The sequence below is a fragment of the Lissotriton helveticus genome, chromosome 1_1 (genome assembly GCF_964261635.1).
Source record: "Lissotriton helveticus chromosome 1_1, aLisHel1.1, whole genome shotgun sequence".
In the NCBI taxonomy this organism is placed as follows: Eukaryota; Metazoa; Chordata; class Amphibia; order Caudata; family Salamandridae; genus Lissotriton; species Lissotriton helveticus.
The window spans coordinates 1,934,439,995-1,934,454,234 of record NC_136057.1 but is presented as its reverse complement, the minus strand read 5'-3'; the positions used below and the strand labels follow the sequence as shown (position 1 = coordinate 1,934,454,234).

Here is a 14,240-nt window from a genome sequence, read left to right as displayed (position 1 = left end):
ATGTCACGCTGGCCCCTGTGTCTCTCAGAGCCTCTATTTCCTGTCCATTGATGGTCACCTTCTGCCCGTATTTCTTAGTGTTTTGGGGCAGCAAGGTTTCCTGGGCCATCTCTTGGTCTCCTAGAGAGACAAGGGTCATCAAGGCTAACCCCTCCTCCCCACTAGAAATCAAATCCCCTCCCAAAGCTACACTGGCTAACGCCGGAGCGGGAGCACCAGTGGGTGCCGAGTTCTTCTTTGGACATTTGGGGGCAATGTGCCCCACCTCCCTACATGCATAGCAAGTAGGCGGGGACCTGTTGTCCTGCTTGCCCTTATGGGGCCAGGACTTCTTAGGCTTGGGGGGTTGAGACACCTTCTCCTGTGAACCATTTTGGGGCCCTTTAGAAGACTCCTTTTGATTACCTGTGTCCCCCCCACTCTTCTGCTGGGGACCCTGTCCACCTTTGGCTGGGGTACTTACCACCCCCTTGCGGACCCTGGTGCTAGTCCAGCGGTCAGCCTCTTTAGCAAGCTCACTGGGATCAGTTAACTTGCTATCTAAAAGATGCTGGCGCAGCTCTGGAACACATAATCTACTTAAGTGCTCCCAACTAATCAAGTGACCCAACCCCACATAATCAGTAACTTTGCTGCCCTTTATCCAACCTTCCAGTGCACGCGTGTACATACTCACACACTCCACCCAAGTACTTGAATCAAGCTTCTTGAAGTTCCTAAACTTCTGGCGGTACTGTTCTGAAGTGAGCCCATACCTGACGCACAAAGCCTCCTTCATAGCGGGGTAGGATAAAGTACCTGCTGCTTCTAAGGGTGCCAAAACATCCCTCCCAGAGGCCTCAAAATGCTTCCACAATCCTGCCCCCCAATTCTTCTTAGGCACTTCATTCATCGTTAAGGCAAGTTCATACGCTCTGAACCACGCATAAATATCCTCACCCCTCTGATAATTCTGTACCAGATCCTTTGGTATGTATACCTTACCCGCCTGTACTGGTTGTGCGCTGCCACCATTAGAACTGGACTCCTCCTTTTTGGATTTAATGTCCAGCTCCCTCATGCTCAACTCATGAGCCAATTGGAGTTTCTTCTCCTCCAAAGCGAGAGTATTTCTTCTCTCCTGCGCCTCTTTCTCAGTTTCAAGGCGCAGTCTCCTCTCATCTGCTTGTGCTTTGAGCTTAAAAAGCTCAATCTCATGGGCCCTAGCTCTCTGATTCTCCTCCACCTCCTCTGGAGAAATAATCCTACTGGAGTGGTTGCTGCCAGTCCTAGACACTGGCCTCCTCACTGGCAACTCACTGGATACAAAAGCATTCTCCTGTGTGCCTTCCTCTCCAGTAGCAGCTTCTGGATCACCATGTTTGGCCTCCCACCAGGCCCTCAGAGATTTCTGTAGCTCTTCCTTGTTTGCGCTGCCCTTCCATGCGGCATCCAAGCTGTTTGCAGAATTTTCTCAGTTGCTCCTTGTTATAGATGAACAACTCCTGGATTTCAAATTCCACTTCCACTTCTACACTCACGCTTTGCGCTTTCTGAGACATGATGCTTCCTAACCTTTTCAACTAAAAGGTTTCACCAAAAAGAAAAAATCTTGCGCAACCTGTGCTGCTAAACTAGACTAGTGATGTACAAGAAATCACTGTAGGTCAAGTGCAATTATGAGTTCAAAAATCCCACCGCTGCCACCAATGTTAGATCTGGGGGTCTCTAGTTGGCAGAGGTAAGTACCTTAGACCAAGTAGGGACCCTTGCTTCTAGTCAGGGTGAAGGAATACACATAGTAGACAACCTCCGCTCTCCCTCTAGGTAGCTTGGCGCGAGCGGGCAGGCTTATCCCCAAGGCAATGTGTATAATAATTGCACTTAACACAACAATAATCCCCAATCCACCACAAACTGAGACCACACAGGTAAGTATATTTTATAAAAATATAACTTTATCTAGTTGCAGGCAGTAAAAAGCAGTAATACACGATAATCACTTCTTCAGGTAAAGGTTGCACTTAATCTTAATGGTTGCATGTATGTAGGAAGTCTCTTAATAGAAGATAGTCTCAAGTCTCTTGTCTCAGTATTAGAAATAATACCTTGAACTCATCTCACATCAGCTCTATAAAAATGAGCAAAATCAAGCAATGCCAGCGTGTTGTTTAACTGTTAAAATCAGCCCCTCACTCTATTTGGTCCACACTACGCGAGCGCGGCTCACCACTAGCTCTGGGTGCACCGTGCCGGTGAAATCGATCTTGACCTCAGCTCCAGGCGCTCTCAGCGAGCCCCACCGTGATCCTTGCGCCTTCGCGCCGACAAGGTAAGCTTCTCCTTGGTCCCGGCCGGTCCCGGCAGCCCTCCGCCCGCTCTCTGGTCTTCGGGGAGCAGCGGGGAGCTGATGCGGCGCCTCCGCGCGGGGACTCAGGCCAGGGACAGGGATCGCTCACCCGGAATCCCTCGGCGGGGTCGGGTCAGTCCTTCTCCGGCTTCGGCGGCGTTCACACGGGTCCAATCCGGTCGTGGCGTTGGGGACGAGCCTTTGGACACACCCGGGAGTCAGCCAATGGCAGTGCGGCTCCCGGGCAGGCTTGCGATGACGCTCCGTCCACCAGCCAACCACAGCACGGCAAGTCGATGACGCTGCAGCACACGGGCCAATCCCGTCGCGCCGTCGGTGAGGGGGCTCGGCTCCTTCAGCCAATGGGAGCGCGGCGGCTCCGATCTTCGCCGCTGCAGCTCCCGTTCACGAGCGGCAACTTCTAGGGATTATCCTGGCCCCGGGCAGCGGCGGTGAACCGGCGGCAAAGGGTGTTTGAGGGCGCAGGTCACGAATAGACCGCCCTCTCGGCCTCTCAACCACTTTGGAGCAGATTTCACGAGGGGAGGCACCACAAACCCCCAACCCTCGCTGGGAATGTGCCGATGAGCACACCGATCCCTTCCTCCCACTCCGCAGTCGAGTACCACGCGTTCCAGGTCACAACAGCCCGATCTTGCAGCTGCTTTTGGCAAAGCTTTAGGAACCTTTAACCCTGGGTTCCCAACAGGAGGCCAGCTCTTCTCAGGCCCTTGGATATTCAAGTTGCAGACACAGCACACAGCAAAGTCTTGGCAGTTTCAAGCAGGCAGGATCACAGCACACAGCAAAGTCACTTTCTCCTCCTCAGCTTTCAGTTGCAACAGCAGAACAGGTCAGCCCTTAGAGCACACAGCAAGGCAATCTTCCTCTTGTTCTCCAGCAGTCCTTCTTCCAGCAGAGGTTCCTTCTTGATTGTAGAATCTTAGAATCTAATCTCTGTAGTCAGGGGTCCTTCTCTTATACCCCTAAAAGTCTTTGAAGTCCTTTGAAGTCTTTTGAAGTCTTTTTGTGCAAGGGGGCCCTGAGCCCGCTCTAAACCAGTTCTGGGGGTTGCTGGAGCGCTGGGTGTTTCTGGTTTCCTTCTCCTGTCAGCATCAGGGTCAGAGGTGACAGTTGGCCGGCAGGAGGGGGAGCCAGCATGGTGGTCAGGCAGGCACAGCCCTTCACTATCAGGCGCTATCTCCTCCCGCCTCCCTGGCAGCAGAGGCTGCCTTTTATCCACGGGTTGACTCCGACCCCCTCCCTCCGGGGGCTCTGCAGCCCCTGTCACCCTCAGACCAGACAGGCAATCCACAAACAGGCCCAGGCACACAGAAAGGTTTAGACAAGAGAACAGACACTTTCTAAAAGTGCTATTCTCAAACACAGGATTTAAAAACAACCTTCACTAAAAGATGTGTTATTAAATTCTGAGTTCAGGGATATCTTTCACTTATGTCCCATCTTGTTCCTATGAGAAGATAGGCTGGGATCCATTGGGACCCGCCTCCCCCATGTTATTCTATGGAGCAAGATAGCCTTACAGCAGTGAGCGCACAAAATGGCTGCTGCCCACTACCAGGGCATGTGACCTGCACTAGTACATGCTCTACCTGCCCCCTACACTGCACACTGCCCAGGGGGGTACCCTGAGCCTTCCATAGGGGTGACTGATGTGCACAGACAGGGAAGGGGTAGGCCCAGCCAGTGGAGACACTGGCTAGGGGGACAGGGCAGTCCGCTGGCAGGCCTGAGACACCATTTTAGGGCTACTCATGTGGGTGGCGCAATCTGCGCTGCAGGCCCACTAGTAGCATCCGTCATCACCAGCCCTGGCACACACAGTGCACTTTACTAGGGACTTCATGGTGATACAAATATGCCAATCAGGTATATTCAATCAATATGACAATTTACAGAGGGAGCACTTACACTCTGGCACTGATAAGCAGTGGCAGAGTGTCCAAAACATCTAAACCAGCAAAAACGAAATCCAGCACAGCATCAAAAATACATGAGTCAGAGGCAAAAAAATGGGGGAAAAACCACGCCAAAGGTGTCAGGTCTAACAGTATGGGTGCAGATTGGGACCCCTTTGGTGCCCACAAACAGAGCAGAAGGCGGATTGGTGTTGACATAGACCAGCTCAAGGACCTGGCCATAGCCATGCTGTTCTTGAAGCACTCGAGCGATGAATCCGCCTAGTCCCCAAAACAGCTTGAGACTTTAAAGGGCATATCCATGAGTGAAGCCTGGACATCCCTGAAAGCCAGGTGTTCTCTGCCATGAGTGACGCCACAAGGCTACCGACGATGAAATCGCTCTGCCCAGCAAATCGGTTGTGTCAAGTTCATATCGGATAGTGAATTTGCCCGCATCCCTCCCATCGGCAACAGCTTGATAGAGAATGACCCGGGACCATAGGCAGCACTTGCGCAACTGAATCCCATAGTGTAGAGGACTAACGGCCCAATAGGCACATGGTGTTCAGCAACTGCCGTGCAACTGCCATGCTAGGTTGGTGGAAGAGAACATTCTTTTACCAAAGGTGTCCAGCCTTTTGGATACCCTATCTGGTGGAGTAATAGGGAATGCACCAGTGTGGTTATGGAACGAGGAGAATTGGACCACCAATCTCTCTGGGGTGGGGTGCTGGGTAAGACAACTGGGAGCCCCAGGAGCGGGCGATGATGGCGAGCAATTGTCCTATTCACCGGAGGCCAAGCCCCAAGTAGAAAGTTCTTATAGGCTTCATTGAATGGGAATAAGGGTTCTGAGGGGATTACTCCCGGCTGGAGTACCACTGTCAAGACTTTAGTCTTGACTGCCGCTGAGGGTAGGTTAAGGTCCAGGACCTCAGCTATCCTGCAAACCACCATTGCAAACAAGGCTTTCTTCTCCATAGCCACAGTAGGCAGGGAAACATGCCAGTGTCAGATGAGGTATCCAAACCACTGGCCTCACCCAGTTCCTCATACCAGTTGTCCTGTTCATCAACTGGTTTATCTCCATAAGGATCCATAGACCCCCCCCAACTGTCTCCCTCACCAGACCTATCTATCAATTAAGGCGCTGGCTCTGCTCCAGGAGTAATATCTTTGGTTAGCGCTAAACGACGCCCATCGGGCTCCGTGTCAGAGTTGGGAATGCCGATGGAGATGGTGCCGCCTAAGGGCGCAGGCTGCAGCACTGGAGCAGACGCCAAGGAAGTTCTCGGTCTTGCCGGCAGCTCTGCTCCAGATCCAGCATGGGATATATGGGGCCCAACTGGTGCTGAGAGCAAACCCGCTGGCGTAGATCCAGTAGGAGCCCCACCCACACCTGTGGGGCACAAAGAAGCTGTGGGCTTCCCACAGATGATGTGTATGGCCTCATAAAATTATTTTAGTTGGGCGGGAGTTGCTCCAGCTCAGCACGAGGCAGAACCAGAATCAAGCCCCGCTGACTTGCAGGGCCTGGAATGCCGATGCTCCCTCATCTGTAGTGTAGTTCCTATTATCCCAATAGGCTCTGCGCATTGGAATAATACCTTCAATAGTATAGGCCTAGACCAGACGTTAACTACGTCTTCTATTGTCGATATTAGACTTAAAGTTTTGGGTTTGCCAGCTAGCTCAGAGTAAACTAGAAACTTTCTCGAATAGGCAAGGAGGAGTTGAACCTCCCTGGATAGACAAGAAGGGATTTAGTTTCTGACAACCATAGAACATGACAACTTTGCTCTCCCCTAATCAAGAGTGTATCTCTAGAGTCGTGTGAAAACAAAAGACAACTTATTTTACTCAGTCAGTACGTGCATTCTTAGTCGGATGACTTTGACGGATGCTGTGAAGTTGAAGAGTATATGAACTTCTTCGACTTCTTGAGTTTGTGGGACTTCCCCAATGACTTTGAATGCAATGATGAATATCGGGAGGGGCTCCGCGAACTGTCCTGGAACCTCACACATGAACGGAACTGCGAGTGTCACAGAGTCGAACAACGTCGGGCAGCATGGAGCCTGAAGGATCGCACCTTCAGCGCCTTGGGGTGTATGACGCAGGAGTCCTCACATGCCTTGGAGTCGTGTCCCAGCTCCATGCACCACAAACATACCAAGTGATGGTATGTCACTGACATTTGCCTATGAAAGGCCCCACATTGTTGAAAGCAGCCGCTTTCTATGGTGACATCCTCACACCAGGAGAAGAAAAATCTTGAAAAGAGTTGACGTAAAGTCGAAAAAAAACAGTCAACAAATGACTGAGGGGTCGTTCAGACTGGGTCAGAGCTATCTGGCGCGGAAAGGAAAGCACTGACATCAGCACGCCGAAAGGGCCCCTATATAGGTGCCAGACACTTAGTTCCCAGCATGGATGATGCAGACGTGTAGCCAAACTACGCCACCTTCAGGTGCACAGGAACACTGCTCGAAAATCTTCCAGATCCAGTCTGATGCCTGGGGATATTGGAAGGTATGGAATCTGCAGCTAGAAGTCTCAATCAGATTTAGCCTTTTGATCTGATGAAAATAATGCATGGGAAGACAGCGCTATCGGGACAGCATACATTTGGCAGCAAATGTTCACATTGAAATAAAGTTCAGAGTAGTAGTGTGTGTTATGGATGTTACAGATTTTATGGAGGTGGAGTGGAGGTAGAGCTGCAGCAGTTACTATGTCATGAGGCAGTAACCAGAAGGTTGGGGGGAAATCATTTAATGTGGAGAGGCATCTGTAAGGAATTAGGAAAGGACGATGAGGTTGAGAGATTTTGTGCATGCGAATGGGCATGAAGTAATTGTTGTTATTTGTTTTAATATATCTTTATTGCCATTTAAAGCATTGCAAAATTTTCACATACCATTGACCGTCACAATAGCATAAAAACACAGATCAGTTTAGAAAGCAACAGCATTGACGTAATTGTTAATGTCACAGAGAGCAAGGGTCAGGTTCAAGCTCTTGCAACTGAATGTCAGTGTTGAAGTTCATGTTGCCAAAAAGAGAATCTTAAATAAACTTATCAGGTAGACATTAGCAGTTACGTCCTACAATGTTTTGGTTAGAAGGGAGCTAAATACCAAATCTTATGTTTGAATGAGATGACCTTGAAATCTTGGATGAGGAGGTGGTATACACTAGCTACAGCTAGAGGGAATTATCCTGTGTGTGGGCTATGGTCATTAATGTGGAACGGGGTATATCAGTTTTCATCCCAAGTACATGCAGGGCCATATTTACTAACATTTCATGCACTGCAGGGCAGCAAGCAAAGTTAATGTGCTGTGTTTCCTGAAATGGACAGAGGAGAAATGTGCCATACCTACGAAGATATGGCACACTTCTGCTCTCTTATAACGCTGACGCACTGGGTGCTACCTAGTACCAATGCAAGCACCCTTATGTCATGCTACAAGGGGACCTGCATTACGGGCAGGATTGTGGTTGTGCAGGAAGGCAAACCCTCTTCCACAAAAAAATCCAAACAGAAAAAAACAAGGAGAAAAAATGATTTTTCTCCATGTTACACCATCCTCCGGGAGGCGTAACGATTTGATGCAATTCCAGGTTTACAAACCTTTGTAAATCTGGAATTGTGTCAAATTCATTGGTGAATACACAGTAGCACCAATGTTCCACCCATGGAATGCCTATCAGCTCTAAATGTAACGTAATGCAGCGCAAACCGCTGCATTGCTTTCAATTTCTTTACAAAGCCATGCAAGGTGGCGCAAATCACCATTTGCCTGGTTTTGTAAATCTGAATTAAGGAATTGCCCTGCCTTGCATAACCATGTGTCATACAAGGACAACACAACTCCTTGATAAACATGCCCTTGAGTTCTCTTAGGGTGATAGGACATCAATGCTTTTCTGCAGGTTTTTTCTTTATCCTCTGACTTCTCACTCCCTCTCTGTCCTTTCCAGGTGTTTATGTACAAGAGATGGCCGATCCCAGAACCGCCAAACGGTATGCTGGACTGCTAGCTGTTGGTGATGAGATATTGGAGGTCAATGGTGCCAAGGTAGCTGGGGTCAGCCTGGCAGCCCTCCGCGACATGATGGCTCAAGCGGAGAGACTTTCCATCAGACTACTACAGCAGAGGCATCCTGTTCGGTAACATTAACCTCCCGAGTATCACTCGGGACCAAAGAAGCATGACTGTAGGACATGAGAGCTGTGCACGCACCATGCAATACACCAGCTGCATCCCAAAAAAGGCTAGGCGGCGAATCTATGCAGGATACTGTGCTGTTGCACACAACTGCTTCTGTACCAAACCTCGTCAGTGACAAGATAAATAAAACAAATGAGTTCAAACACAGCCACTGTAATGTGCAATAGGAAAAAGATATTCTTTGTGGTCTTGGGCAGCACCCCTTGCAGGCAAGGGGTCCATGTGATATGTCGATAACGGTGAGGCATCTTTCCTACTCATCTGCTTCAGTGAAAGACACTGACATATAAATCGGTTATAGTGACCTTGGGGGTACATCGTAATGTAGCCAATGGGTGGCTAGGCATGACTTCTACCTTGACAGACTACATTCTCATGTACACTACAGATCATGATCTACATGGTTCCATAATAATCCATGAACCGTTGATGCATCCACTCTTATTCTCCTTCAGCTTTGAAACCCCTCACATGGAAAGAGATAGACATTATAAGAGACCAAAAGTAGAGGAACCTGTCAGCATACCTCCGTAACTTTGCATTCTTGGCACCCACCCCACTGTGGAATCAAGGAAGATGTGCTACTTTCACTGCCACCATTTTCACTGTCTGCCCTTGTTTTGCAAGCCACCATGCCATTCTTAAGTTATTAAATGTCATAAAAACAAATTACAACATAACTTGTTTTGTCACTCTGTCTGTGTCTGAGCTTAAAATGCAAATCTGCATGACAATGTGAGAGATGAGAGAGCTGACAGAAGTTGGGTAGAGGTGGAGTTGAAATGTTGAGCATATAGCAATCATTAATGATTTTTGTAAATAACTATAGGACAATGGGATTTTAAAATATCTTTGCCTGCCTAGTACCATGTGTCCTGGTCTCCCACCTTCCCTGCTGCTTGGCATTTGCCCAAAGTCATGGCCAGAAAAAAAAATCAAATTGAAAGCTGTCACTTCTTTGCAACTGTTATCCATGTCGCCAATCATCAGCCGTGAGTTTCAGTCAGCAAGATAAGCATCTCCAGATGCTTCTTCTTTTTTGTGTGTTGCCAACATTTTTAGCTCACGCCCATTCATCAAAGGGCATTTGTGATTATTCCCTTTGTTTTGAATGGATAAAAAGACAGAAAAACAGACAGTGCCTCCCCCTGTTGTACATTTTTTTAAAACAGGCTTCATGCAGCTTATAGGGTGCAAAGCAAAGTTCTCATTCTCTGTGGTTGACATACCTTAGTCCTGTCCGCCCAGGCCCCATATCAGGAAAGAGTAAATGTAGGAAACCCACCTCTGTATATAGTATACCACAATGGGGTACACTGTGCAGAGAGGTCAGAGTGACCCTTATAGGGCTTACATAGGCAAAAGTTGAAAATACTGACGCTCTATTTTGTGGTAGTGTGGGCGAGCAGTTAGGCTTATCAGAGTGTAATGCTAAGCATTTGTTGTACTCACAGAGGCAGTAAATGGAACACACACTCAAGAATGAAGTTCAGACTGATTTATAGAAAAATAGCAAGTCTTTTTATAAACATTTTGAAACAAGAACTGTAGTTACAGGTAAGCATGTTATACGTTTCTGCAATAAGCAAAGCAAGTACAAGGAATATACAGTTGTGCACAATTACGCATAAGTTATCCTATGGAGAAACACATGGAATGCAATAAATCACAGAGCAGTAGGACTTTGGGGTTCAGCTTCTAGAATTCAAATGTTAGGGAGCCCATGTCCAAAGTTCTACTGGCATTTTTTTTAGAGCATCTCAGATTCGGCCAAGAGTAGGGTGCTGAGAGAGTAAGTAGCTGGCGCACTACGTAGAAGGGGGGCCACCTGAAAACAGGCAGTACAGGGGGACTTGTAGGCAAGTCCGAGGGCACTCAAAAGAGTGTAGAGATCGCAAGGGCCTGGGGACCACAAGAGCACAAACGTTTCGGATATTCTCCGGCCGGTGTGGCTGGGTACAGAGCAGACAGATGACCCTAGCTCTTGTGCGCAAAGTGCACCTTGAGGTCAGGGGCAAACACCTCGGTTGGGCTGGTGCAGGGTGACTGGGCCACTCAGCGAGTGGGTCTCAGGGCTACTGGCATCCCTCGGTGGTTGCTTTGTCCTCAGGGAGTTGAAGTCCATCTTGGACTCTTGTAGTCGTTCTTTGGTTGCAGGGCACCCGGTACCCCGGGGTTGGTGCTGCTCGGCTCTGTAAGATCCTGGTGCCTCCAAACTTGGTGCGGAGGCAGGGTTAATTCTTCAGAGCTGCTATACTTTCTTCTGGGCAGTTGCATCATCGGCGAGGCTGGGGAGCTGGAAGTTGAGGGTTCAAACTCTACAGTTTCCATGCCGGCGATACAGGGGAGTAGCTTCTCTACTCCAAGGGAGTTCTTAGGCAATTTGGCAAAGTGCTGGAGGGCCCCTGGGGTTTGTAGAGGCCTCGCAGTGGCAGGACGAGACAGTTTTCCGTGTCTGTCGAGTCTTTGGGCTGCAGGCAGGGTTTTGCGCCAAACTCCAGTCCAAGCTCTCTGTTCTCGGGGTCGGCCGCTTTTCTTTGTTCTTGGTCCTCTTGTGTCTGTTGAATCTGAAATTCAAGGCTCAGGGGTGCCACATAAATACTAAATTTAGGGGCGTTAAAGAGAGTGCCAGGTAGTGGCCAATGGGCTACCTACATTTAGGGTGATTACACCCTCTAAATGCTCACCCTACGTGGGAAGTGGTCATATGTCCTCACAAGGGATAAAGTGCACCCTGCCTTAGGGCTAAGGCCTGCTAGGGGGGTGTCTTACCTATATCCCATACAGTGTTTGGGGGCATGCCGCACAGGAATGTATGCCATGTCGACTCTTGGGTTTTGTCTGCGCCAAGGCACAATACCCTTGGGGGTCCCTCTTCTGTGCCAATCCCCTAGGTACCATAGGTACCATTTACTAGGGACTTGCAAGGGTACTGATGTGGTGCCAATTGGGAATCAAAGGGTACCATTTAGGGAAAAAGCTCTAGCACAGGGGACCTGGTTGGCAAGGACCCTGTGCACTTCCAGTCGAAATCACATCATTTTCTAGGCAAAAAAGTGAGGCCTAACCATGTCCAAAAGAGGCATTTTTCATTAGTAAACAATAACAAAACGACGATGAGTGCACAAATCAGTACCCATATGAGCACTGGCAATCCATTTATCCTGGCCAGAACTAGTAAACACATGTAGATTCTCTTCTATGTTATTACTGTTGTTGCCTATCCTCCAATACTGATTCACGCAGATGTTATCAATATTTATGAATAAAAAGGTGATCAGGAATTCAACATTTCTAATTATTTCACAGAAACCCGACACAGCTATTAGTACAGCAGAAAGAAAATAGACCTCCTGTTCCTCAATTTATGACCGATTGTCTACGTTCCCTTCCTATAATATCTTTGAGACTCCCCCAGGGCCCTCAGTATTCCTAACCAAAGTTCGGGATACCAGACCAGAGAAACTGAGCAGCTGCCAGAACTAAAGGGCTCCTACTCTGAATCTGCTGGCAGTACCATATCATAACACTCAAGAAACGAGTACCTTCCTCAGTGACGGGTGATTGAATGGATTTAAAGCTCATCATGTCTGAACCCTTTTTATTTTGATGTTATGGCAGTAAAACTCAACAAGCCGTGGCATAGCCAATAGGTCTCGCCTTTGGGACCTTATAAGTGTTTAGCCGTGCAACAGTTGATGTTGTTGCACCAAGGAAATTGTGCTGGATAACTAAACACTTATAAGGTCCCAAAGGTGAGACCTATTGGCTATGCCAATGTTTGTTCAAAGTGCACCGAGATGGTGAAGTGCTGTGCAAAGTCGTGCATTAAAAAAACCACTGCATTGGAAAAACATATATTTATCACCTGCCAATTAGCTGACATTTGGACAGCAGTGTCAGGATCAATAAGCCATTGCTTGCCATTTCTGGACTTCTACATAGCCTGCTGTTTTCCTTTGAAACCACGGTACAATAGAGATTTTTGTGTAACTTAATAATTGACTGTTCTAAGCCAAATGTACCTTCTCTCTTATGCAGTGCAAACAGCACCTTAATGTGAACATGCAGGGAGCTGCCATCAAAGTCCACTTGTGATTCCTGCGGCTCTGAACCCTAAGTGTGCTAGACTAATCCTGTATCACAGTTCTGTCTCTACCTGTGAGCAGGTTTCATTGCTCATTAGTTCAAATGCTATAATAAACAAGCTTTCAGTAGGCTTCGCTGCGCTCTGTGTGATGGCACGAGCTCTGTGCAGGAGAACCGAGATTTTGGAACCCTGCTTGGCTCTTAAGGGTTTTCATTACATTTGTGCTGTTTTACAGAGACACGTGAGTCATATCCCAAGGGAATAGCTGCTAGTGTGTTAACTAGGAGAAAGTAGTTCGATTTCTCAATCTGCTCTGTTACATAAATTGTGATATTTCTGCGCAAATGAGGCACGTTGTGGTCAAGCCGATGTTTCAACTGCCTGGGGCCCTCCACAGGGTTTGATCAGGCACTGCTTTTAGCCAGTGGCAAGCCTATTAAATAAAACGTAGATGTTTGTTTATAGTCAAGAAGGTTAAACAACCTTTGCAGAATAATTCCCCCTGAACAAGAAAGCCCTACAGCAGAGGTGAATTCTGTCAGCAAGCCCCTCTACTTCAGAGCATGGTAGCTGTCTGGCAGTTCTCTTAGGTGAAGGTTCTAATAATACTGGTTTGTTTTCTCTGCTCATGTGACAGACTCCTCTGGTCCTGGAATGCCAGCAGTGCTCTTCTCTGGCTCAAAAACACAGTAGTAGGGCACACAGTGATAGGGGCTGTGCATGTCTCCTTTCTCACTGGCATTCACCAGATTAGCTAAGCAATCAATGCTTTAAAGCCTGCTGACAATTGTGTTCCACAGCCTTTGTGTCCCCCGCAAACAATGTAAAGCCTTCGTGCCATGCACTAAGACATGCAGCCATTAATACACCGAGGGAAGCCTCAATTAAAGAAATGCAACATACTTCAGTGAAAGAAATGCAACCAAACAATGGTTAAAAAAGACTTCAGTCTGACATTCTAAGCACACACTCAAATAAATGATTATGTGCAAAAGCACATTACAACATGTCTGACAGCCTCAATTAATGCATGCCAAGCATAAACTATGATTTGCTTCAATCAAAGAAACGTAACCGACCATATGTAAAACGAATACTTGCCAAGCAAACACTCGCTCGTGCCTTGATTAAATAAATGCTTGCCACACACAAAGTTTCATCAATTAAAAAAGGATTGCCAAGTTTACAGTATGACAACTAGTTAACATTAGACAATCAGAGAAATGCATGCCAAACGAACTGTGGGAACCGTCAGTTAAAGAAAAGCGCGCCACAACAGGCCTCATTTGAAGAAATGCATGTAAAACACTAGGACAGGCTGCAATTGAAGCAATATATGCTAAACGTTTCACTGTGTGGCTTTCAATTAAAGAAGTGAATGCAAAAACATACAATGACACGCTCCAATTAACGATGTGCAATTCAAACATGCACGGTGAACGTCGTAAATGAAAGAAGTATACAAGTCGCGGCGCTTTAATAGTGGCAAAGGGTCGACTTTGCATGCTCCTTTAAATGAGGCAATTCCAATGGACAAGGAGGCAGCCTCACTAAGCTGCTACCTATTGAAAGCTTTAAAATCAGGGTGACTCAGCCATTGAGTGCAGGCCATGCAAGAATGACTGGACACTGAAAAGGGACTTGAAAACTTAAAGCAGAAT

General features: G+C 47.7%; 1 protein-coding gene across 1 annotated transcript in view; it reads left to right on the top strand.

Moving 5' to 3' along the window:
• Positions 1–9,164, top strand: part of KIAA1614 (KIAA1614 ortholog) — a 377,026-nt gene extending 367,862 nt beyond the window's left edge. Inside the window, exon 10 of the mRNA XM_078643502.1 lies at positions 8,239–9,164. Coding sequence (XP_078499628.1) covers positions 8,239–8,432 — 194 coding nt within the window. The 3' untranslated portion in view covers positions 8,433–9,164. The remainder of the gene's footprint in view (positions 1–8,238) is intronic.
• The last annotated feature ends 5,076 nt before the right edge of the window (positions 9,165–14,240 follow it).